General features: G+C 39.3%; 1 protein-coding gene across 3 annotated transcripts in view; it reads left to right on the forward strand.

Annotated features, from left to right (window-relative positions):
* The window catches only part of NR2C1 (nuclear receptor subfamily 2 group C member 1), a 97167-nt gene that overhangs the window by 18212 nt on the left and 51460 nt on the right, over window positions 1-27495 (forward strand). For all 3 annotated transcript variants that reach the window (XM_036761503.1, XM_036761506.1, XM_036761504.1), the window contains exons 2-3: window positions 8357-8432; window positions 23822-24052. In XM_036761503.1, coding sequence (XP_036617398.1) covers window positions 8379-8432; window positions 23822-24052 — 285 coding nt within the window. In that variant the 5' untranslated portion in view covers window positions 8357-8378. The remainder of the gene's footprint in view (window positions 1-8356; window positions 8433-23821; window positions 24053-27495) is intronic.

A 27495-nucleotide genomic window follows, 5' to 3' on the forward strand; every position in this document is an offset into this window, starting at 1 on the left:
CTTCCAAGTGAGGACCATTATGTGGAAAATGAATTAAGCTTGTTCTGCTTCAGGTTTGTAAAATAACTCCTATGTTGGTTCTGGAGTTACAACGTGCTTTCCTCACAAAAATTCTGGGACGCAGATAGTCTTGAGTAGTATTACCCCATTCTACAGATGAGGAAAAGAAAACAGAAAAACATCCCACTGTTAGAGCTATCCTGAGAGGTATAGTAAATTCATCATCTCAGGAGGTCTGCATCTTGGGGCAAGATGATCGTGTTTGTCAGAAAAAGTCATAGAGGAAACAAATCTTTGAGATGTGGTTTGGGTTAGGTGATCTCTGAAGGGCCAGCCTACCGTGAGCTCCTGTGACTTCAAGTTCTGGTAACTGGGGGAAATGGTACCCTTGACAGAGTTGATGGTTCAGAGAGAGCTCTCTTTTGGGCATGGCTGTCATTCGCCATAGCTCTTCTTTGAAACCTTTTCCTCTGTTGTCAAAGGTAACCCAACACTTATTGCCAGTGACTTAGCTTCCTATTCAATTGAGAAGTTTTGGGTCAGTCAGTCAGTAAGCATTTCTTATGTGCCTTGTGTATACCAGACACTCCCTCAGCTAGCACAGACTTAGCTCTCACTGACCTCAGTGAGAGGCAGGGAGGAGGACTCTGCCAATAGGCATTTTTGTGTCTTTTTTGATTTTTGTGTAGTTTGCAAAGCATTCTGACATTAGAAGTGTTTCTGTTTGTTCATCTGTAGTACTGTCTGTCTGTCTTGTAATAGTGTGTATGAGTCTAGACAAATCTCTGTTGCAGTTAGAACATTCCCTTTTGCAATTAGGGGAATTCTTTTTTTTTTTTTTAATAGGCACATCATTTTTCTTTTCTTTTTTTGTAACTAGTGTTTTATTTTTTCCAATTTCATGTAAAGATAGTTTTCAACATTCATTTATTATAAGATTTTGAGTTTCAAATTTTTTTCTCCTTCCCTTCTTCCCAACCCCCTTCCCCAAGATGGCAAGCAATCTGATAGAGGTTATACATGTACAATCATGGAAGCATATTTCCACATTAGTCGTGTGAAAGTCAGTTGTGAAAGAAGAAACAGAATAAAAGGGAAAAGCCATAAAAAACAAAATTTTAAAAAGTGAAAATACTATGCTTCAATGGGCATTCAGACCCCATAGTTCTTTCTTTCTGGGTGTGGATAGCATTTTCCATCATTAGTCTTTTGGAATTGTCTTAGATCATTGCATTGCTGAGAAGAGCTAAGTATATCATACTTGATCATCGCACAATGTTGCTGTTACTGTATACAGTGTTCTCCTCATTCTGCTCACTTTACTCAGCATCCGTTCATGTCAGTCTTTCCATGTTTTTCTGAAATTCCTCACCTGCTCATCATTTCCTATAGCACAGTAGCATTCCATTATGTTCATTTACCACAACTTGTTCAGCTGTTCCCCAGTTGATGGGCGTCCCCTCAATGTCCAGTTCTTTGCCACTTCAAAAAGAGCTGCCACAAATATTTTTATACATGTAGGTTCTTTTCCCTTTTTTTTTTAAATTAGGGGAATTCTTGTTGCAGATAGGGCAACATCTCTTACAAATAGTTAACACCAATTAGAGACAAGATTTGTAGCTGCTAAATTTCCAAGTTGCAACATGCTTTTACAGATACTAAAAAAATTTGGTAAGATATTAACTAATTAAATAAGAAAACTTTGGAAAAGGCCCTTTAAGGGAAAAATGGGATCCCAGAAAAGCCTATCCATAGGAGTCCCCTTGGAAAAATTAAATATATCTTGGGATCTGGGAAAACTCTCAGTTCAACTGGTGAATGACAAGAGAGCACACTATTGAATTATGTGTTGATGATGCTTGCCCACCTTTTTCTGATGTCTTGCCTTCCCCACGTTTTACCTCTCCTCCTCCTCTTCTCAGAAAATTTGAGCACGAGGTTCTCACCGCTGGTATCCTTTCTTCCCCAAACCAGCCAGGTACGGTGATGCCCATTAGACATCACCACCCTTTTAGGCCCTGTGTTCTTCAGACAGAAACTCTAAGCTTTAAGGAGGATCCTGGTTGGGGATAAGGGGAGGGGGTCAGGATGTGGAAGTCTTTCTTAGGCTCATTATGTTGTCTCTATTTTAATAGGAACTAAAAGCTTCCAGCAAGTGGCTTTCTACATTTGTTTTGTAAAACACATTAATTTTTTTCTGTGGCTTTCTCAGCCCAAGGAAAAGAATGTTCTCTTAAGTCACCACTCTGTAAGATTGACTTTTAAAGAGTGGGGCCTTTGTAGAATACTTCTTTTAACCATAAATAAAGGGGAAGTATATAAATCAGGAAGAAAAATATATGAATTTTAAAATCTTCATGAACTTAGACCTCTACTACAAATATTTATGACATCAAAGGGCACAGACTCACTTGACAAGCGATAACAGGGAAAAACTCCCTTAGCCCTGTTTGATTCCTGGGCCTTAATGCCAAATAGAAAGTAAGTTCTGCTTGCCAACCACTTGCTAGGGTCACTGTGGCCCCTCACTCAGTAAAGCACTCTTTTCTCCTCATGCTTAAGTCTTCCTGTTATTTTACCACTATTTCATGCTTCCCTGATGGCTCTTTGTCTTTGGAGATTCCCAAGGACTTCTTTTCCTTGTCTACAGTGCCTCTGGGGTCTGGGACCTCCTTCTGCTAGCCCACTCCTCCCTGGGATTTCTATCACAAGGAACACCTATTAGGCATTTAACTAACTTGCCTTCCAAACTCTCATATTTGATGGTTGCTCTTTAACATATATCTCTCTAATTGGCACTATACGGATCCCACTGTTTTTTATAATAGAGGGATAATTTCTTTCTAAGGGAGGAATTAAGACTCATCATCCTTAAAATTAGTTAGCCAGTTGGGGTAAATTTTGTTGTTTAGTATTGGACATTAAGACATCTAAGTTACTCTGGGTTCATATTAAAAACACTATGATGACAGTTGGTAATATCAATTCCATATCTTAACCAACTAAATAAAAGAGATTTTTTTTTGAGCCTGTCATGCCTTAAGAATTGTGTGTTTGTGAGAATGGGTTTTTGAAATATCTCATTCTTTCAAGCTGGTAGAGTGATTATATCCTCCTAAGGGGGAAATTGGATTTAGATGAAAGATGTAAGATAATGGTGTAATGTAAAAATTTTCAAAATTGAATGGAATGGAAGGTGTATTTTTATTGTCATTCCTTTTAAGTGGAGCAGAGTTCCTTTAGTGTGCCTCCAATGTGGATTTGTTCAGCAGTTTTCAGTTTTATTTAGCAGATTATTACTATTTATGCAGCCCAATAACTACCTTCCATTTTTTTAGTGAAAGGCCTATAAATAAACCACTGAACAGACCAGGATGCAAAGGCATTAAGTTGAATTCTTCAATTTCAGTCATTTTTAATTTCTCTTGCATTTATGGGAAAAGATAGATTGGAACTAATCAAATTACTTATGACCGTGACCTCCTGAGACGTAGACTGCTATACTAGTATTTTGTGGAAAATGTTAAAAATAGCAAAATCCAAAAGTTGTATCTCTGTTTGGATTTTTACAAATCACATGGTGCTAGAGATAGAAAGTACATTAGGATTCATTTAGTTTCATAAGCCCATATGTGGGCTCATACCCTGTAAGTGACAGAGCTGGGATTTGAAGTGTAATTTTGACCTCAAATCAGTCAACAACTATTTATTGTGTTTACTGTATGCCAGGTGCTGTGCTTGTTGCTGGGATTTACAAGTACAATGAATGAAATAATTCTTATTTCCAAGGAGCATATCTTTTGATGGAGGAGGTAACAAGGAAATGAGTATATACAGAATAATTATATAAAGCAAATAATTTGAAGGTAGTCAAATACAAGGCAGTTTGGGAGGGAGGGAGGGCTCTAGCATTTGAGGAGATCAGGAAAAGCTTGTGTAGGTGTTGCTTAAGCTACTTCAGGGAAGAGAACAACCTGCTTTCCATGTACTTGAGCTAGCCAGTGCAAAGACTTGGTGTCTAGAAATGGAGCGTCCTGTGGAGGGAACGGAGAGAAATCTAGTTTGGCTGGATTGCAGAATATAGAAGCTCCAGAAAACAATGGCCATTGAGTATGGAGAGTTTTGGGGGCAAAATTGTGAAGAGCTTTCAGAGCTAAATAGGAATTGTTTGATTCTCACGTAGGGGGAGTGACATGATCAGATCTGTACTCAGGGAAGATCCCTTTGGAGGCATTAGGAAGAATGAACTGAAGGAGGGAGAGACTTGAGGCCAGGAGGCCCCACAGGAGATTATCCCAGTGACCTAGGCTAGAGGTGATAGTGCCCTGACCCCAAGCGGCAGCATTTTCCCCTGAGCGCAATTGCGAAAATGACTTTGGCTTGCTATGATGGGTTTTTACCAGTTTCAGATTCCTAATAGGATTGATGAAAATCTGTAGCACTATTGCCTCTTAATTTTAGCATTAAAATTTCATATTTTGTAAACAGTGACTCTTCAACGCCCAGAACTGTATTTTTTTAAATAGAATTGGCTTTTGTTGTTTGTAATTTATAGTCACGAATATTATAATCCTATCTGCATTAATTAGGACATCTATACTATTTATCTTTTTATCTGATTTACATGGTTTCCCTATTTCTCTATTTTAAAAACAGTACTACTATTAAGTTATGATTAATTTGAGTTAATTAAAATTCTTTTTTCTTCTTTTTTGATAATTCTTAAGATTTAGAATGCTTTGTAATGCTTCAAGTTTTTCTATTTATCTTTAGCCTTTACAAAAGCTTAATTGTATTATCCTTTTCATTTATTTGCATGTATCACCGGGTAATGAATTCTACCCTTTGCAATTGATAATCAGTGTTTACATCAGATTCTGTTACCAACTTCTTTCCAGAATTGCCATTTAAAGTGTATGGTTAAGTAGAAAAGTTAGTACTAATTTCTGTCATTAAATATTACTGCCATGATGATTATCTTTCCTTGGCAAAAAAATTAATGACTGAAGCAGATAATCATAAGAATTAATCCTATGGGGAAAGGAAGGCAAGTATTACCTAGCAAAACTCAGCTTAATTAATACATTACATTGGTCTAGTCCAGTGTGGGTTAAGAAAGCCCTTTCACATATTATCTCAAAGGTTACTTAGCTTGATTAAGGGTATAAAGCTAATAATAAGCGTAGGAGCCAGATGGAGCCAAAGCTTCTGACTTTTCAGTACCAGGATCCTTCTTCAATACATTGAACATTTATCAAGCACCTCCTGTTTGTTAAAACTCAATCCCTGACCTAATGGAGCTCATGGACTGTTAATATACAAAACATTATAATATAACATAATGCATGATGCATAATGATAGCTAGTATTTATTAAAATAGTATTGACCTGCCAAGATTGCTGTGAGGATCAAATAAGATAATATTTGAAAAGCACTTAGCACAGTACCTGACATACAGTAGGCATTATGTGTCCATGTGCTGTATTCTCCCAACAGCCACTTTACAGTTGAGGCATCTGAGGCAGTCACAGGTTAAATGAGTTGCCCAAGAAATAGTCACAAGCCAGATAAACTTCTTGATTCTGAAGGGTCTGTTAGAGGGGATGGGAGAGAAGAAAGAACTAGAGTCTGAGAGGGTGCTGTAGATGGCCTCCTGGGCCATCAGGGGATGGCAGGACCAAGTATGGTATGTTAATGGAATAGGAATAATGAGAAAGAATGTCAGGGAATCCTAGGGTGAACTGCTACAGAGTGAGATGAGCAGAACTGGGAGAACATTTTATATAGAAATCAATATTGAAAAGAAACTTGGAAAGACTTAAGAACTCTGGTCAATGCAATGATCAGCCATGTCTCCAGAGGACCTATGGGGTAAAGCATGTTACCAGCCTGCTGATGAGATCTGATGGACGCAAGGGGCAGAGACATACATTTTTGGACGTTTACGACTGTGTAGATTCATTTTGCTTGATTATCCTTATATGTTACAGGGACTTTCAACACCCTTTTAAAAAATCAGTTTGTAATTGGGGGTGGGGGGGTAGGAAGAAGAATTAACAATCGTGATGCCAAAAAAGAGCCATTGTAGCATTTTAAAAATGCATAGAAGGAAGTTCAGATGAAAGTATAGACAAGTTTTGAAAGTAACAAAGAATTCATTATATACTATAAAAAAACCAAGCCTCATGACACGGAACTTTGCATTTTCATATACAATTTTCTTTTTGTGTTTTGTTGTGTGTAGAGAAATTTTCTTTTTTGGTATTTAGGTTCAGAATAAAAAAGATTTTTTTTAAAAAGGCTTTGTAGAAAGTGGTACTTGTTGCATCTTGAAGAAAGAGGATTTTATGAGATGGAGGTGAGAAGGGAGTTTGGGAGTTTATATTTTATTCTGTTATCCTAGGGATAATAGAGCGCCCCTGGATTTTATTGAGTTGGATGTGACATGGCTAAATCTGGGCTTTAGAAAAAACTGTGTAAGAATAGTTTAGAGTAGTGAGAGGCTTAAGGGCGGGGGACCAATTAAGTGGCCATTCTTAATGAGGTGGCCATGTGTGTAAAGAAAAGTTATGGGAATAGAAATGGCAAGACATGGAAACTGATTGGCTGTTTGGGGTGAGGGAGAGTGAGAAGTTGCAGGTACATCCAAGATTGTGAACTTGGGAGAGAGAAAGAATGGTGATGGCTTTGACAGAGATAGAAATAGTGAAGTGGGGAAGAAGAGTGGGTTTTGGAAAGGATAATGAGTTCTGTTTTGGACATGTTGAGTTGTTCTTTTTTTATTAGAATGTTTGCCTTTCTCCAGGAGAGTGTTACCTGTCCTATTGTTCATGATCTTTCAAATGTCGCTAATAGTGATAGGACGGCCATTGTACTTACCTGTTCTTTCAGGACTGATGAGGTTCATCTGGACCACATCTTGAATTCATCGAGGTGGTCTCTACTGTCTCCTTACTTAACTCGGGTGTCTTTGGAGTTGGGCTTTAATGGACAGGTTAGAATTCAACAGGTGGTAGGGTGTACCATGGGGAAGAGCATGAGGGCACAGCAATTTGAAAGTACAAGGCATGGCAACTCTTCCAGTTTGGCTGCATTGTGGAGTAAGTAGAAGGTATGGTAAAAAATAAGATGGAAAACATAGGAAGGCACCAGGTTTTGGGGCACTTTTAATTCCAGGTTCAGAATTTGAATTTGACCTTTATTCCATAAGGAGTAAGGAATATGGTTTTATTATTATTATTTCAGAGGAATGACATGATCAGATCTGTGTATAAAGTAACAAGTCTAGCAGAGGGGTGAAGGTTAGATTGGGCTTGGAGTGGAGGTGGTAATAGGGAAATCAGGAAGAGCTATTAGGAGACTTGGGTAATAGGTGAGGTTGGTAGTGATGAAGGCAGGCTTTTGTATAAGGTGAAGGTGACTCATCACCAGTAGGGAGGAGACAGCTATGAGAAAGATTGTAAATGAAGCTGGCTCCCACTAGGAAATCAAAGTCAGAAAGAGAAGCACCTTTGAAGGAAGGGGTGAGTTCAGTTTGGGGCATGTTAACCTTGAAGTGCTGATAGAATGTCCAAGACTAGACTTCTTAACCTTTCTGGTGTCAGGGACTTTTTTGTCAGTCTGGTGAATCTGATAGAACCCTTATCCAAATAATATTTTGAAATGAATAAAATAAATACATCAGATTATAAAGTGGACCAACTGTATTGAAATAGTTAGCAAAATATAAAAATTAACAAGTTAACAGACTCCAAATTAAGAACCCTTGATCTAGGAGCATATCTGTGGTAGAACTATATTTTAGCCTTCTTAAATTGGATGGCTTCTATTTTATGTTGGTGGCCAATTTCCCCCATTACCTTGTATTTATTTTTTATTTGCTCATATGTGTATGTAAAATCTAAGCGCCTTGAGGTCAAAGAGTATTTCATTTTTGTCTTACTATCTTCAGCACTTAGCATAGTGCCTGGCACATAAATTCCTGATTGATTGATCTTAGCCACAGAATGTTAGCAAATCCTATTCACAAGTTGTCAATGAAGAGCTCGTTTGTGTAAACCAAATATATTAAACATTAAGATTTAATTTTTCTCTTAGGTTAGTACCATAAAGAAGCATCTAGCTTTTATATTTTATTTTAAACTTGTAGAGCTCAAATACAGAAATCCATTTGTGTGTATGTAGGATTATCCTTTAGTTGAACTGTGAATAACTCATCTGACCTTATCTGAACCACGTTCTCCCACATATGCTCTTGTGCACGCCTCCTCTCTGAAGTGTGTAAAGTTCGTGGAGTTTCAGCCAGGTCTGATTGCCTCACAAATATTTCTTACCAGACTTTTCCTTTTTTGGCAGGACGTTCTGGCAACTCAAGATCATGGCAACCATAGAAGAACTTGCCCATCAAATTATTGAACAGCAGATGGGAGAGGTATGCTTATTTTATATTTAGGATAAACATACCAGTGCATATTCATGTTACCTACCCGGGAGACTGCTAATGCTGCAAAATGGTATTAGTTTAACTTAATTCAATTAAAAGAGAAGAAAAGAAGTATGGTCTTCTGAATGATTTGAGATCAACTAATCCCACCGTAAGGACAGGAAAAAAAGTGAAAGGAACATTTAATCTAGACCATGCCATCTGTCTTCCCTGGTGATTTTCAGTCAAATCAATACATGTCAATTAAGTCTGTTTTACAGTGATTTTTATTGTGGCAGCTGGTTGCACAACGAATAGAGCATTGGACCTTGAGTCAGGAAGACCTGAGTTCAAATGCAGCCTTAGACACTTACTGATGGTGTGACCCTGGGCTGGTCATTTAACTTCTGTCAGCCTCGGTTACCTCAGCTGTAAAGTAGGATAATAAGAGCACCTACCTCTCAGGGTTGTTTTGAGGATCCAGCGAGATATTTTTAAAGCACTTAACACGGTGCCTGGCACATAAGCGGTCCCTAACAAATTTTTTTTCCTTTCAACTTGCTTTTTTTGGATGGAGAAGACTGCGCCTAGGATTTCAGGGCAGAATCCTTTATGTGTTGTTGTGAGTGCTGCTGCTCTGCTGGCTGTTTTTAGCTGGGGATATAGAGGCTGGGGTGGATATATCTAGAATTGATTGAAGTAGAAACAAAAAGCATCAGTAAAACTTTTTTTTTTTTAAAAGTTACTGATATCTTTTGTCTTTACACAAACAAAGAAAAGTGACAAAGAAAAACAAGTAAAAAATACTTGAAACAGAAACCATGTCTGACATTATATACCATCTTCCTTATCCAGTAGAAACATCTCCCATGTTTCTACCCTGAAAGGAGAGGTAGGTTTCATTGTTTCTTCTCCGGGACCAAAAGCTGTTTTCTTGCCCTCTAAAAAAAATAACAAGTGCCCTCTTTAACAAACAAATGAATAAATGGAGCATTTAATAGGTGCTTCTGATGTGCCAAGCACTGTGCTAAGCCCTGGGTACACAAATAGAAAAGCTAGCTGGTTTCAGCTCTCCAGGAGCTCACATCTAATGGGAGATAGCTCATAGAAGGCACGTGGAAAGACCCCATGGTCCCTAGGATGCAATGGCAAAGGAGGTGGTGATGCCTCTTCTTTAGTGTTATTTCCACTGATAGAATCCTCTCACTTTCTGATGTTAAACTGTCTGACTATTTTGAGAATTTTCCTCTCTGGTTCTCCAGTAGCTGTGGCTGCAGGCCTGGCAGGAGCAGCACCCTGGGTGCATCTGCATAGGGGCTGCTTTCCAGGACGGTACCTGAAGGCATGGGACTGGAAGCTTGGATGTGTTCAGGGCTTTTAGGCTCAGTGTCCTCAACTGTCTCCTCTGGAATTTGAGGGGAGATGGGGGGGAGGTGGGTTTGACTTGCTAGGCATGTATTGCCTTCTGTTTCCCCCTCAAGGGGCCTGACTACTTCAGCATTGTCACAATCAGTTGTTTGGGTGGAGAGATTAATTCAAGAGAACCTGAAACTACGACAAGCATTTACTCAGAACTTGCCACTTTTCTGGACCTTAGAATTAAAAATTGTACCATTCTCCTCAACCTCCAGAAATTAAAGAACAAAAATTGTGTACAAACATATTTTTTCCCAAAGCACATTTCCATTAAAAACACTTTAATAGGGAGGTAGAGTCAGGATTGTGGAATGATAGGAAGCTGTGAGCTCCCATCCACAAACTCTTCCAGACACATCTGGAAAATGATTTGATCCTGATGGGAAAATCCCAGAAAAAGCCACAGTGAGTCCTCTTTCTAGCCCAGCTTGGCCAAGGGACGTCTGTGGACATTGGAGGTTGAGTTGGAACGTGCAGTTCAGGGTGCTCTATCACACAGGGAGAGGCTGCACAGCAGAGTAAGAGGGTGTCTCAGACCTTGCCAGGGCTCCATCAGATCTAAAACAGGCTACCATTACAGAGACAGATGCCTGTCAGTAGCTTTGTCTCCCACTACTCAATTCTGGGCCAGAGAGCCTGAGCAGCCTGAGAAGGGGACTTATTTAGGAATGGCATTCCTGGGTAGGGAAGCCCTGGGGGTGTATTCGGAAAAGAAGAAATTCAGAAACCAGCAGCAGCGTTGTGGCTCAGACCCCAGGTGCAGAGCAAGCTCTCACTTCTTGCATCTAGCCCAGCCTGCAGAGGAATGACCAAGTCAGGAATCCTAGACCAAATGGGAGCCTCCAGTTCTGCTGCTCTGAATGAACAGAGCTTGCCAGATGGGCATTGGGGTAGAGTCCTGTAGCATCTCCTCTTGCACGGACCCAAACACAAGTCAAGAACTTAAGAGAGTTCAGACCAGAGGGTTGGTGATCAGACTTTGCCCTAGATCAGGTAGATTACTTTGGGAGCCCTGAAAACTTACAGGTCTCCAGCCTGTCCTTGAAATCTTAGAATAATAAACATTTATTACTCTAAGAAAGCAGCAACAAGGCCAGCCCAGATTCCCTCCCGAAGTGTGGCAAAGTCCAGTCCCTATCATCAAATCCAAAGTCAGGAAGTAGGATGGAAAAATGGGCAAATGAAAAAGGAACCATGCCATGATGAGCTAGTTTGATGGCAGAGATACTAAAGGCAGACAGAAATGCAAAAGAAGAGAATGACTCCAAAATGCTTACAAGCAAACCTCAGAGGAAAACAGAGCTTGAGCACAAACTCAACTAGACTGAATGAAATGAGAGCACTTGAGGAAACAATTGGAAGAGAAATGAGAGCCAGGGAAGAAAGAATTGGAGAAGGAATCAGTTGTGTGGCACAAGAAGTACAAAACTCTGCTCAAGCAATAAATGCCCTAAAAATTAGAGTGGACCAGATATTGACTTCATGAGGCAACAAGACATATTAAAACAAAGTCAAAGTGATGAAAAAAAAGAAGAAAACGTAATGTACCTTATAACAAAAATAACTGACTTGGAGAATAGATTGATGAGAAAAAAATTAACAATCATTGAATTATTGGAACACCATATCCAAAGAGCGAGCCAAGGCACCCTGTTTAAAGAAATCTTAAAAGACAACTATCTTGATCTCTTAGAAACAGAAAGAATCCACTGGGTTGACTCCTGAAAGAAGCCCCAAATGAAAACTCTGAGGAATTTTGGGACCAAAATGCAGAGCTTCCAGACCAAAGGAAAAAATACTGCAAGCAGTCAGAAAGAAAGAACTAAAGTAAGGAGGAGCCACAGTCAGGATCACATATAATTTAGCAGACACCACAATAAAAGATCAGAGAATTTGGAGTATAATATTCCATAAGGCAGAAGACCTGAGCTTATAGTCAAGAGTAATTTACTCAGAAAAACTTGCTCTAGTGCTGGGGGAGAGAAAGTGGCCCTTTAATGAAAGAGATCTTCCAAGCATTCCTGCTGAAAAGACCAGAGCTGCAGAGAAACTTTGAAGTTGAAACAGAGGAATGAAGAGAAAGTAAAAAGGTAAACATGAATAAACAATGACAAAGAACTCAACAAGGATAAACTGCTGACATTCAAATGTGGGGGGTTGATACATGTATCCCCTCTGAACCCCATCATCATCAGGGTCACAGAGAAAGTCCAATTAGACAAGGCCTAGTAATGGGTTTCTTGTGTCTTGAAGATCTCAAGGAAAGAAGGGAAATCAGGGACAAAAGGAGTACACTGTTTGGGGCATAGAGGGGGGTGGGTGGGAAGGAAGGGTAGGGGAAATTATCATAATCTAAGTGCACAAGTAGTACAAATAAGGAAGAGAGGCTAATGGGGAGTGACTGACACTCCCATCTGAACTGGTCAAAGGAAGGAAGAATACACACACACACACACACACACACACACACACACACACAAAAATGAGTACAAAAACACATTTCACTCAGCAGGGAGATAGGAGGCAAAGGAGAATTGGAAGGCAGATTAAGGGAGGGATTGGTCTTAAGCAAAACAAACTTGAAGGATGTACAGAAATACTTCTAGTACATTTGAGGTGGCAAAGAATGGGAACTTATGGGGGTGCTTATAAATTGGGGAAGGAATGAACAAGTTATGGCACATACATGTGATAGAATACTGTTGTGCAGCACTCTTGTCAATGTCCTGTCCAGCCATGGTTCCAGGGGGATATTGATGAAATGTGCTCCTCATTTCTTGACACAGAGGTGAAGGACTCAGGATGAAGAATGAGACAAAGAGTTTTTGGATGCAGCCAATGTGGAATTTGTTTTGATTGACTATACATATTTTGTGGCAGCCAAAGAAGTAAATAGTGAACTGTTAGACAAAAGAAAGGGTGTATCTATGGAAAGTAAGGGAGGAGAATTTCCAGGAGTGAGGTAGTCAGATGCCCCAGGGAGTGAGGGAGATAAGTAGTGAGACACCACTGAGTTTCACTTCTGGCCAACATGACTGCCTGCATGGAGTCTGGATGTCCATTTCCCATGTTCTTAGTTTAGGAAAATACTTGAAATTCACACCAGACTAAATGGTGATCAAGAAATTCAGTGAGAAACTATAGTGAATAATTTCTTCCATTCCTGAAGATGACAGACAGTAGGAAAGAGAACTGTGACAGGGCCTGCTCCAGGACAGGCTAACAAGAAGGCAGCCTCCTAGCTTCATTTGTGTAGCCTACAATCTATTTTGCTTGGGGGACACAAGAAGAGTGGAGCTCCTTCCTTCTTTCTCCCCCAAAGGTAAAGCAGTGCTTAGACTAGGATAACTCAGGCTTCTCAGAACTCTGGGGTCCCAGTGGTCCTGAGATGCCAGAGAGGTACCTGAAAACCAAGTACTTTGAACCGCACCGCAAAGAATTGACTGAGTTGGACTAGAGTGAGGTCACTGATTACAGGTTAACAGAAAAGGAAGTAAAATTTCTTAATAACCCCATCTCAGAAAAAGAAATTGAGCATGCCATCAATGAACTCCCTAGGCAAAAATCTCCAGGGCCAGATGGTTTTACATGTGAATTCTATCAGACATTTAAAGAACAACTAATTCCAATACTTTGTAGACTATTTGGGAAAATAGGTGAAGAAGGAGTCCTACCAAATTCTTTTTATGACACAAATTTGGTACTAATACCCAAACCAGGTAGAGTCAAAACAGAGAAAGAAAATTATAGACCAATTTCTCTAATGAATATTGATGCAAAAATTTTAAATAAAATACTAGCAAAAAGATTGCAGCAACTCATCACGAGAATAATACACTATGATCAGGTAGGATTTATTCCAGGAATGCAAGGCTGGTTCAATATTAGGAAAACTATTAGCATAATTGACCGTATCAACAACACAACTAGCAGAAACCATATGATCATCTCAATAGACGCAGAAAAAGCCTTTGACAAAGTACAACACCCATTCCTATTAAAAACACTAGAAAGCATAGGAATAAGTGGAACATTCCTTAAAATTATAAATAGCATCTACCTAAAACCATCGACAAGAATTATTTGTAATGGGGATAAGCTAGATGCATTCCCAGTAAGATCAGGGGTGAAACAAGGATGTCCATTATCACCCCTATTATTCAATTTGGTACTAGAAACGTTAGCTGTAGCAATAAGAGAAGAAAAAGAAATTGAAGGAATTAGAATAGGAAAAGAAGAAACTAAATTATCACTTTTTGCAGATGATATGATGATTTATTTAGAGAATCCTAGAGAATCAAGTAAAAAACTACTTGAAATAATAAACAACTTTAGCAAAGTTGCAGGATATAAAATAAACCCACATAAATCCTCAGCATTCCTATACATTACTGACAAAGCCCAACAGCAAGAGATAGAAAGAGAAATTCCATTCAAAGTTACTGTAGACACTATAAAATATTTGGGAGTGTATTTGCCAAGACAAACCCAGGGCCTATATGAACATAACTATGACACACTTTTCACGCGAATAAAATCAGATCTAAATAAATGGAAAAATATCAGTTGCTCATGGTTAGGCCGAGCTAATATAATAAAAATGACAATTTTACCTAAATTAATCTATCTATTCAGTGCCATACCAATCGAACTACCAAAAAATTATTTTACTGAACTGGACAAAATAATAACAATTCATCTGGAAAAACAAGAGATCTAAAATATCTAGGGTATTAATGAAAAGAAATGCTAGAGAAGGAGGCCTAGCCATACCAGATATTAAACTGTACTACAGAGCAGCAGTCATCAAAACTGCCTGGTACCCTAGCAATTTCATTAGAATGTGGGGAGCTAGAACATCTGGGGGTTAAGGCTTTGGGTTAAAGGGCTTACAGAATTAGATGTATGTGACTATCCCAGGAATTGGGTCAAGACTATAATCAAATGATTGCCAGTCAGTAGCAAGAGCAGAGTTGAAATTGGACAGTGTGACTGCAATTAACTCTAAAAAGCTCTCCACAGAACTTTGTAGCTATTATTGAAAATCAAGAAAATAGTCTACCAAAATACATGCATAGTTTTTAGCGCATTTGTTAGAGAATAGCTCCGATGTCTTTTGAATCTTATTAATGTACTGCATGCTGTTAAGGATGTTATCTGCCACTGAAAAAACTCTTCAAACCTGAGCTGTGGGATTTACCAGAAGGTGAGGGTTGGAGACTACACCATGGGAAGATTATCTCAATGGGCGGTAACAGAATCTCTCACACAAATGGTTGTTGGAGCTGGTAGCTCACAATCAATTATTGTTAATTTTTGAGTGTCTGTCAATATTGTAGGCTTATCAAAATGATGTACTTTTGAAATTTCATCCTTTTTTTTTTTTTTTTTGGTGAGGCAGTTGGGGTTAAATGACTTGCCCAGGGTTACACAGCTAGTAAGTATCAGGTGTCTGAGGTCAGATTTGAACTCAGGTCCTTCTTACTCCGGGGCAGTACTCTACCTACTGTGCCACCTAGCTGCCCTGAAATTGCATCTTAATGAAGTTTCTTCTCCTTAAAAATTGGCTATTTTGGGGGCAGAGCCAAGATGGCAGATTAGCAGCAGTCACTCAGCTGAACTCTCTCAACATTTCCCTCCAAACAACTTTAAAATAAGAAGTGAATGACTCTATGAAACATCAAGAAAAAATCAAAACAAAGTCAAAAGATAGTAAAAAAAAAAAAAAAAAAGTCAAAAGAAAAAAATAGAAGAAAATATGACATACCTCTTCAGAAAAACAGGTGACTTGGAAAATAGATGGAGGAGAGATAATTTAAGAATTATTGAACTACTTGAAAGACAAAATTTTTAAAAAGACATCATTTTTCAAGAAACTATAAAGGAAAACTGCCCCAATATTTAGATCCAGAGGGTAAAATAGAAATCAAAAGAATCCACCAATCCCCTCTTGAAAAATATCCCAAAACGAAAACTCCTAGGAATATTGTAGCCAAATTCCAGGGCTCCCAGGTCAAATAGAAAATACTTCAAGCAGTCAGAAAGAAACAGTTCCAATATCATGGAACCACAGTTAGGATCACAGAAGATTTGGTGGCTTCCATGTTAAAGGAGTGGAGGACTTGGAATATTATATTCCCAAAGACAAAGGAGCTAGTATTACAACCAAGAATCATCTATCCAGCAAAACTGAGTATAATCCTTCAGGTGAAAAAAATGGATATTTAATAAAATAGAAGATTTTCAAGCCTTCCTGATGAAAAGACCAAAGCACAATAGAAAATTTAACATTCAAACAGAAAACTCAAGAGAAGCATAAAAAAAATATGAAAGAGTAATCATAAAGGACTCAATAAAGTTAAACTGTTTATATCCCAATATGGGAAGATGACACATGTAACTCTTAAGAACTTTATCATAGGGGCAGCTAGGTGGCACAGTGAGTAGACACTGGCCCTGGAGTCAGGAGGACCTGAGTTCAAATGTGGCCTCAGACACTTGACACATTTACTAGCTGTGTGACCTTGGGCAAGTCATTTAACCCCAATTGCCTTGCCTTCCCCCTGCAAAAAAAAAAAAAGAACTTTATCATTATTAGGGCAGTTAAAAGGAGTTTACATTGACAGAGGGCATGGGTGTGAGTCAATTTTAAGGGAATGATCTCTAAAAAAACAGTGATGGGGAGAGAAAAAGGGATGTACTGGGTGAAGGGGGAACTTTGTCCCATTAAAAGAGGTACACAAGGAAGAGCTTTTACAGTGGAGAGAAAAATGGGGGGGGTGGCAGGCAATGTTTGAACCTCAGAATTGGTTAAAAAAATCAGAATTGGTTAAACACACACAAGGGGAAGGGGATAAGAGAAAGAGGGTGGGATGATAAAGGGGAGGAGATAAAATAATAGGATGGAGGGAAATACACAGTAATCATAACTGTGAATGTGAATGGGATGAGCTTACGTAAAATGGAAACAGCAGAATGGATTAGAAACCAGAATCCAACAATATGTTTACAAGAGACACACTTGAAACAGAAACACACACACACAGTTAAAGGACTGGAGCAGAATCTAACATGCTCCAGCTGAAGGGAAAAAGGCAGGAGTAGCAATCGTGATCAAAAGCAGAAGTAAAAATAGACCTAATTAAAAGATAATCAGGGAAACTATCTTTTATTGAAAGGTATTGTAGACAGTGATGTAATATCAAAAAATTTTACAGTAAGTTTCTCTGACAAAGACCTCATTCCTAAAATATATACTGAGTATAGAACTTAAAAAATAAGAGCCATTCCCCAGTTGACAAATGATCAAAGGATATGAATGGGCAGTTTTCAGAGGAAATCAAAGCTATCTATAGGCATGTGGAAAAATATTCTAAATCATTGTTGATTACAGAAATGCAAATTAAAAAAACTCTGAGGTACCACCTCACACCTATCAGAAATGACAAATGCTTGAGAGGATGAGGGGAAAATAGGTACATTAAGTGACCTGTTGGTGGAGTTGTGAACTAGGCCATTCTGGAAAACAATTTGGAACTCGATCCAAGGGGCTTTAAAACTGCATACTCTTTGACCTAACAATGACACTACTGGGTCTATAGCCCAAAGAGGTCATAAAAATGGGGAAAGGACCTATGTGTACCAAGCTACTTATAGCAGCTCTTTTTGTGGTGGCAAAGAATTGGAAGTAGAGGGGGTGTTCATCAGTTGGAGAATGGCTGAACAAATTGTAGCATATGATTGTAATGGAGTACTGTTGTGATATGGGAAATGATAAGGGAAGCGGTTTCAGAAAAACATTGCAAGACTCCTATGAACTGATTCAAAGTGAAGTGAGAAGAACCAGATCATTGTGTATAGTAACAGCAGTGTTGTAATAATGATCAACTCTGAAAGACTTGGCTACTCTGATCAATACAATGATCTAAGATAGTTCCAAAGGGTTCTTGATGAAAAAATGCTATCCACCTCCAGAGGAAGAACTGATGAACTGTGAGTGCAAATTGAAGCATAATTTTCTCACCTTATTTTTCTTGCCTTTTTTGGGGGAAATAACGGCTAATATTGAAATTTGTTTTGCATGATTTCACATGTGTAATTGACATATTGCTTGCCTTCTCAGTGAGTGGGTAAAGGGTGGGAGGGGGGAAGAAAAATTTGAAATTCAAAATGAAAAAATGAATGCTGAAAACTATCTTTATGTGTAATTGGAAAAAATAAAATATTATTTTAAAAAGAATATCTGTTACTGTAAGAAGAATTATAAAGCTATTCATATTCTTTGATTCAGTAATTCCACTTTAGGGGATATGGCAAGGAAAAAAATGGTAATTTGTAGTGATTTGCACATGTAGGAATTAAGAGATTAGAGAGTGTTTGAGAGAGTGTCACTATGACACTATGTGCGATGAAGTCCTTTACTAAGATGGCAGCAGTCGAGGAGACTCTGAGCCATCGAGGAAGGAAGGGCAGTGTCCTGGGGTCTGAAGACAATAGCTAGCTACCAGAATCTTAAATGAATGATTAAATATGGATTAAGTGATGGTAGTAGAGAAAGAGACTGGAAGTGGCAATGGGGCACAAGGGGTCATTCAGTTCTCTGCCACAGTCAGTAAATTGAGCATGAATGAAAGTGACTAGTGCTGCAAAGGGCAGCAGGGTCACGTGGAGGACACTGGATCTGTTAGTTCAGGAAGAGACAGTGATCAAGAAAGAAAAATTCCTCCGGGGTGCAGTCCAGGCAACTTCCTGGGTCACCTGCAGCTCTACAGGGCAGCCACATACAGCTTCCTGTTGCCATGGGACAGCTTGATTCCTGTGGAAAATGGTCACCTACCTGAACTCATTCCTCAGTGAGTTATGTGCTTTCACCCAGTCATATCCACTCGATTCCAGTGATTTTGAACCTCTAGTTACCATTGTTCGCATGCTGTTCGCCATCCCTATTAATCACTCCCTTAGTATCCTTTTCAACTTAGTCCCCTTAGCCTCCCACTCTGAAGCTACCCAACTTGTCCATTGTACTCTCTGGAATGCCTCCTCCAGCAAACTAGATTTCATCTTAACATAATTCCAGGTGACCTTCCGTAGTAGTTGAATCAATGCCCATTGCATCCACTGGGTGTTCATTTTTCCACAGGCCTGCCAACAAGGATTATCTTTATCTTCTGTCAGATTTGCCTGTTTGTTGGGTGCAAGGTAAACCTTGGAGTTATTTTGTTTGTATTTCTTTTACTATTTCTGATTTGAAGCATTCTTCAAATAGTTTTGCAGTTATTATTCTGAAAAATGTTTGTTCATGCCCTTTGAGCACTTATCCGTGGGGAATGGCTTTTAGCTCTAACATATTTATGTTCACTATATATCTTGTACATATTTCAATCTCTTAAGTTCTAGCTTTATCCTTGATTCTCACTTTCCCTCACCCCACATATCCAGTCAGTTTCTAAGTATCAGGAATCATAGGATCAGATTTAGAGCAGGAAGGGACTTGAGAGGCCATTGAGAGAGATTCTATAGCTGTTAAGTATTTGAGGCAGAATCTGAACTCAGGCTCTGATGCCAAGCCCAGCTCTAACCACTATCCTCTGTAACTGCCCTGCCCATCTCCACAACAGCTCTCACACCTGACTTCCTCTTTACTCACACTGCCACCGTGTTAGTTAAACCCTCATCACCTTTCACTTGCACTATGCAGAGGCCTCCTTGCCTCAAGTTTCTTCCCACTTTAACCCATCCTCACATTGCTGCCAAAGTGATTCTTCTGAAGCATTGCTATGATCATGTCAATACTCTCCATGGACTCTTTTTTGTTGTTAAGATAAAATATAAATTCATCTCTTTGTCATTTAAAGCCCTGCACAACTTGCCCATAAAGTACATTTCTAGTGTCATTTTTGTTGTTCAGTCATGTCCTACTCCCATGAGCCATAGCATGCCAGGCCCTTCTGTCCTCCACTGTCTCTTGAAGTCTGTCCAACTTCATGTCCATGACACTGTCTATTCATCTAATCCTCTGTCTTTCCCTTCTCCTTTTACCTTCAATCTTTCCCAACATCGGAGTCCTTTCCAGTGAGTCCTGTCTTCTCATTATGTGGCCAAAGTATTTCAACTTCAATATTTGACCTTCCACTGAAGAGCCTAAATTAATTTAAGTATTGATTGATTTGATCTCCTTGCTGTCTGAGAGACTCTCAAAAGGCTTCTCTACCACCACACTTTGAAACTGTTGATTCTGTGGCACTCAGCTTCCTTAAAGTCAAATCTCATTGCTACTGGAAAAGCCATAACTTTGACTATACAGACCTTTGTTGGCAAGGTGATGTCTTTGCTTTTTTATTCTGCTGTCCAGATTTGCCACAGCTTTCCTTCCAGGAAGCAAGCATCTTTTAATTTCATGGCTGTGGCCACCGTCTGCAGTGATCTTTAAGTTCGAGAATATAAAATCTGACATTGCTTCCATTTCTTCTCTCTCTGTTTGCCAGGAAGTAATGGACCCAGTTGCCAAGAACTTAGTTTTTTGGATGTTCAGTTTCAAGTCTCATATATTACCAATATGCCTTTCAGACATCTTGAACTGAATGTCTAATAAACATTTTAAACTCAATATGTCCAAACCTGAACTAATTATCCGCCCCACCTCCCCCCATTCCCTTCCCTTCCTATCTTCCCTATTATATTGTAGAGGACAATACCATCCTCCCAGTCCCTCAGACTCACAACCTAGGAGTCATCCTGGACTCCTCACTATTTCTCATCCCCTCCCCCCATCCAAGGTGTTACTAAGAAATGTTGATAACACCTCTGCAGCATCTCTTGACTACATCCCCTTTTTCCTCTGATACTGTTCCCACTCTGGTTCAGGCTCTTGTCACCTCACGCCTGCAGTAGCCTAGAGGTGTGAGTCTACCTGCCTTATGTCTCTCCCCACTCTAGTCCATCCTCTGTTCAATCACCCAGAAGGGCAGTTCAGATTATGTTCTGCGCACCCCCTGAAGGCAAACTCGTGTGGCTTTCTGTTGCTTCCAGGAGGAAACACAAAATCCTCTGTTTGACCTTCAGAGGCCTTCACAACCTGGTTCCCTCCTACCTTTCCAGCCTTCTTTCACCTTATTCTCCTCCATGTCTTCTTCAGTCCAGTGACTCTAGTCTCCTGGCTGTTCACAAGCAAGACATTCCATCTCTCACCTCTGGGCATTTTGTCTGGCTGTCCCCCATGTGTGGCACACTCTCCCTCCTCTGCTCCAACTACTGATCTCCCTGGCTTCTTTTGAGTTCCAACTGAAATCCCATCTTCTACAGGAGGACAGTCCCACTTAATTCTAGTGCCTTCGCTCTGTGAATTATTTCTAATTTATCCTGTATGTAGTTTGTTTTATACATATTTGTTTGCATGTTGTCTCCCCCATTACATTGTGAGCTTCTTAAGGGCAGGGACTGCCTTTTGCCTCAGTGTTTGGCACATAGTAGGCATTTAGCAAATGTTTATTGATTGATTGTCCTTTTCCCCACTCAGCAATTGATGGTGCTGTTATATCAGCCTTTCTGTTCTCCCACATATTCCATCTCCTCTCTCAGTGCCTTGGTGCTGGTCATCTCCCATGCCTGAAGTGCATTTCCTTCTCGTCTCCTAAGGACCACGGTACCTTTCCCTCTCACTTGGAGCTGAAACTTTCCATCTGGGTTGTCTCCCTGATTTGAATGTGAGCTCCTTATGAGTAGAGATTGTCTTTTCGGTTTGTATCCTCATTGCTTTGCACACAGTAAGTGCTTAATAAGTGCTTCATTCATATATTCATTCATTCGTCCATTTCCACTGCATAGAGTCCCTCTCTTTATTCACAATGCAGTTCCTTCTACATCAAGCACTTCCTGCCTGATATCTCTTATTAATACTGTCTTTCCCTAACTATATTGTATTTATTCTATACAGATATTCATTCCATTTATAATTGTACACATATAGGTTGTTTCCCATGATGGAATATAAACTTCTTATGTCTTTTTTTTGTCTTTATATTCCCAGCAATGTACCTGCCACGTACACAGACTTTTTAAGGAATATTTATTTATTGATCAGATCCTTATCAGAAGAGATAGTTGATACAAAGATTTTGTTTTCCTGGTCAACTGCTTCCCTTTCTAATCTTATGTACATTTAATTCCTTTGTGCACAAGCCTTTCAATTTAATGTAATTCCGATTCTCTTTTGTATCTTTTGTGATCACTGAATTCTTCCCCTAGTCATAAGCTACTGTGAAAAGGCACCTGCTTTGGGTCTCTTATAATTTTGTTGTTATATGACCATTAATATTCAGCTTCTTTGTTTGATGTTTTTTAAAGTATGCTGTCATTTCCCAGTCAAACCCTCCTTCCCCAATAGAATTCTGTCTTGTAGCAAAGAAATGCAGTTAAGCAAAACAGCCTGATGTGCTGACAGTGGCTGACGACACATGCCTCACTGCACCTCTCTGTGTAAAAGTGGGAGTCTTGCTTTACCGTCAGTCCTTTGGTGTCATCAGTGTTAAGTTTCTTCTGTAATACAAAAGCTTTGGACCGACTAGATGATCCCTAAAGTCCTTTCCAGTTCCAGCAGTTCTTTGTGGTATCCAGAAAAGATTCTAGTACGCCAGCAGAGTAAGGCCACAACTCTGCCAACATTGAGCCTCCATTGGTTTCAATTCTTTATCCCAAATTTGACAGGCATGAGGGTATACCTCAAATTGGTTTCAATTTATATCACTTTAGTTATTAATGTGGTTGAACATTTTTTCAAATCATTATTGATCAGCTTAATTTATTTGATGGGAATTTCCCAAGAATTGGCTATATTATTTACAGAAGCATATTCAAATATAAATATGAATATTTTATTGTTACCTTCATTTTGGATTACTGGGAGTGGGGAACTTGTGACCTCAAGGCCACATGTGGCCCTCTAGGTCCTCAAGGGTGGCCCTTTAATTGAATCCAAACTTCACAGAGCAAAGTTTGGGTTCAGTCAAGGGATTGTACTATACCATAGCTACAGCTAATCAAGAGTTAACCTTGTACAGATAACTTACTGCATTTTGGGACCTTTGTTTTAAGAGGTGAGATTGAGGGTTGAAAGTGTACTTTATTCAGAGGCAGCATAGTGTGGTATTTAGAAGTGGGTTCAGTTCTTGCCTTTAATGCATATTGGCTTCATTACTGTAGACACGTCACTTCCTTCTTGTGCCCAGAGCAATACTCTGACTGAATCACAGAGGAGCTTCAGATCTGTGTTGGTAGAGGAAGCTCCTTACACCAGTTAAATCCTAGGTCTAGATTTTTTAAAAAAAAGCTTTATTTTTATTATAATTTTTTCAAGTTGAATTTTGGCAAAATAATAGATCTTATTATAATTTGATCTTGATATTAGTGCCATAAGAGAAAAGATAAAGTCGTAGTTTAGTGTTCATAGGGACCTTAGATGTCATGTAGTCCAACCCTCTTATTTTACAAATGAAGAAACTGAGGCCTAGTGAGGTTAAGCACCTTGCTCAGGGTCTCACAGTTGCTTAGTGGGAGAACCCAAATTTGAACCCATATTTCCTGACTCCAAATCCAGTGCTCCTTTTACCACACTATGCGATAATACATACTGATGCCAATAAATAAAAGTGGAGCTTGGCCTTATCATAGGTTTTCCTTCAGATCTAGCAGTGGAGTGGGCACACAAAGCCATAACATAGCCCAGCCAGAGTCTACAGATGAATGGGACAATCCTTGGCCATTTGCAGTGATGAAACAAGCAAGAATTATCTCAAGATAATAGGTCACTGACCTCTGTCCTAGACTGGATATAAAGGTTTAGAGGATTACTTGTGTATATTTAATATGTCTTATTGAACATGTTCTAGTTTGTATGCCAGCCATTAAAAGATTCCTATTTCCCTGGGGTGTTGGGGGATTAGAATGAAAGAGTAATATAGAATAATAAACCAAAATGAATGTATTAGATTGTTACAGACCAGCAGACCGGCCAGAAAATTCAGATTGTGACAGCCCTGGGTCAGAGCACGCCAGGCAAGCAGTTCATCCTAACCAATCATGATGGCGCCACCCCAAGCAAAGTAATTCTCGCCAGGCAAGATTCCACTCCAGGGAAAGTGTTCCTCACAACACCAGATGCTGCAGGTGTCAACCAGCTGTTCTTTGCAACTCCTGATCTGTCTGCACAGCACATCCAGGTAAAGCAAAGTGGATTCCCTAAAGTCTTTTTTCATCTCATACACAAAAAAAGACCTGATGTAGTTTTTACTGTAAAACTGCAAAACATTATTGCTCTTCACTAGTTTAAACATTGCCAGGGAGTGGAATCTTTTTTTTGAGCAGGGAAGGCAGGGCAACTGGGATTAAGTGACTTGCCCAAGGTCACATAGTAAGTGTGTCGAGTGTCTGAGGCCACATTTGAACTCAGGTCCTCCTGCCTGTGCTCTACTCACTGTGCCACCTGGCTGCCCCGAGGGAGTGGAATTTTGGTGATCTGTGAGTGGATCGTCTCCTTTGTCCATTCTTTGTGGTGATAGGCTCGTTGTACTTCCTGGACTTGCAGCAGTAAGCCAGGCCAGGAGTGGGTGAAGGCTTAGACAGAGAGAACGTGAGTGTGGGAGTTTTTTAAGTGGACAGGGCACCATCTACTGAGTTTTAAAGCCAAGCCTCTTTGGAACTAACTCTTCTGTGTTATTCAAACCTCTGTTTTTCAGAATTGGTGCAGATAATTAAAATTTGATCATATATATGTTCTTTTGTTTCTAATTTTGCTTTTAAATTCTAGACTTAGCACCAAAAAAGCATTTCCATACACACAACAAAACACAAAAAGAGAATCCTTTTTGAATTTGTGAATTATATATGTTTTCTGAATCAGGGTAACATAGGTATTTTTACAACTCTTAGGTTATTTAAATGTTTTTAAATAACTGCTGATAGTTTATCAGCAAGAAAATAAACAATTATTATATGCAAGGTACTAAGCCATTCACTGAATTCATTGAATACACCACCTTAGCTCAGGGCTTTGTTATTTTTCATTTAGACTATTTTAATACTTTCCCAGCTGATTTCTCATATCTCTAATTTATCTGTCACACAATTGTCATTGTTACTTTCTAAATTTTAAAGGTATCATCATATCACTCCTCTTCACTAATCTTCTATTTCCTACAGGAAAAAAATTCATATTAATTACCCTGGCATTAAAGGTCCATTATGGTTCCCATTCCAGCTTTACTTAACTCTCCTCCCCTTTGTGCACTCTCTGTCCTAATTTGACATTGTCTTGCCTTTTCTCACACCAGCACTTTCTTGGGTCATCACTCCATCCTGGAATATGCTTTTCCTGCCTCCTCCTCTGTGAAGCCTTTCCTGATTCCCTTTCTTTTCTCCTTGGCTCCACTTCTTTTCCTCTCCCTCTTATCCCTTTGCACTCAGACTTCTGAAGTCGTCACTGAGCTGACACTTGCTTCACCATAGTTTAGCAACGAACTCTTGTCTAATCTGACGGCCTTTTCTTGATCCTCGTTCTGCTAGACCTCTTTGGAGCATTTACTATTGACCCTTCCCTGCTCCTAGATATTCTTTTCTCTATGGGTATTTATCCTGCTAATTAATTAATCTCTTTCAGTTTTCCTCCTAACTGGCTGACTGATTCTTCTCAGCCTCCTTTGAAATATAGTTATCAGAATATTTAGAAAAAGAAGTTAATGGACCCCACATTAAGAAGTCTTGGTTCTCATCAGCTATAGAGATTCCTTTGACTTTATGCTCTCTATGAGGGCTCTTCTACAACAGAAATGAACACCATTGCTGAGCACATCTTTCTGACTAATGTCTCGCTTGATATTAATAACCAGTCATCAGACAAGGCTTATCTAGTGTCTTTTGAAGAATCTTAGATGTTTTTGATGTGTGTAGGTCATTCTCATCTATATATGATTATTTTTCCATCTGTTCAAAATTTTTTTGAGAGTGATCTCCATGTGTGTTAAGGTTAGCCTTCAGAGGGCTTTGTAAAGGCTGTTCAACAGACAGGTTTTCACCAGCTGATATTCTTGGACCAACCACAGTTTTTCCATGTAATGTGTTTAGTGGCTGTGAGCTCCTACTGCTTTCTTTTGGTCTTTGATGATTTTAAAATAAAAGTATTTGACTTGGTAGAGGGAAAAGTACTGTCTAAAGCTGCCCTCCAGTAAATTTGGCTCCTTCCCGTGCTTGTCAGAAGTACATAATTTGTCCAACCCTGCTGTTATACCCACGTTTGTTTGTTTTCTCTAGTGCCATTTTCTTTTCATCAGGAAGCACATCAAGAATGGTACGGGTAGAGGTCCAGCATGATGGGACCCTCTTCCTTGAGTGGGAAAAAGTTATATGTTGTATTGCAACTTTTTTCCATTTTCTATCTCTTCTTGTCCCTGTGTGATCCTAAAATGCCCTTGGATTAGTTGGGTTTCTCACCAAACTTGCTTTTCCTTTCATGGCTTATACCTGTTTCATGGAGTCCTACTGCTTCGGTTCCTTACCTGTCTTCATCTGTTAGTTTTACACATGGGTTTACATTTTAGGCTAATTTTCTTTCCCAGTGGTAGCCAATTCTTCCTCTTTTGCAAAGAGATAAAGTATTTTCTGGCAGAGGTAGTTTAGGCTTTTTGGTTTTTCTTGTGATGGCAGTTCATTCTCATGAGTCAGACTTCTGAATAAAATTGTCACTGTTAGTGCTGATGTCTTTTCCTTTGTCTTTTCCCCATTTTTTTTTATCATTAGTCACTTATTTCACTGCATCTGTTTGCAGTTGTTTTAATTGCATGACATCTTTATCATGTTCTAGTCTTCTAGTTTTGTATTAATTGTGATCTTTGCATTAGAGCTGTCTGACTTTATACAGACCACTGATTCAAGAAAGACTTCCACATTGCTTATGAGTCCTTTCCTGTCAATATAATTAATTCCATTTTTTGGTGAAATTATTTGGCATTTTGTAGCTATTTTCTCAGAGAAAATATTCATATTTAGACCTGAGACATCTGCCACCCACAATCCTTAAGCCTCTCTCATTCCTTACTCTCTTGTACTTTCTTTTCTATCCTTGTTCAGACTCCTTTTTGCATTAAAGTCATGGAGGATCAAAGTGGATGCTGGTTTAATTTGTAGGGTGTCATCAAGTTATTCGTAGAATTTTTCCTACTGCTTCATCCCCTACACCCGATATTGGGCTCACCTGCCCAGCAGTACAAGATGGTCCAAAGGCCTGTGTGGTAGAATGACACTGGCAACTGCTGTGCTTGCCTCTCATCATTCCTTTTGTCTGCAACTTCTAACACAGATGTCAGGGTGAAGCCAGTTTAGTTCTCTAGGAGGTCTTCTTGTTGGCCATTGGATAATAATAATCCTAATAATAACCAACATTTGTGTAGCATGTAACATGTGCCAGGTACTATGCTAAGCTCTTTACAAATATTATCTCATTTAATCCTCACCACAACTTTGGGAAGCAGGTGCTAGGACTGTCCTCAGTTTACAGATGAGGAAACTGAGGCTGAGGTAAAGTGCTTTGCCCAGGGTCCCACCACTCACTTGTCAAGGGTCTAAGGTTGGATTTGCACTCAGGTCTTCCTGACTCCAGGCCTGGCATTTT

This window comes from Trichosurus vulpecula, chromosome 5, assembly GCF_011100635.1.
Source record: "Trichosurus vulpecula isolate mTriVul1 chromosome 5, mTriVul1.pri, whole genome shotgun sequence".
In the NCBI taxonomy this organism is placed as follows: domain Eukaryota; kingdom Metazoa; phylum Chordata; class Mammalia; order Diprotodontia; family Phalangeridae; genus Trichosurus; species Trichosurus vulpecula.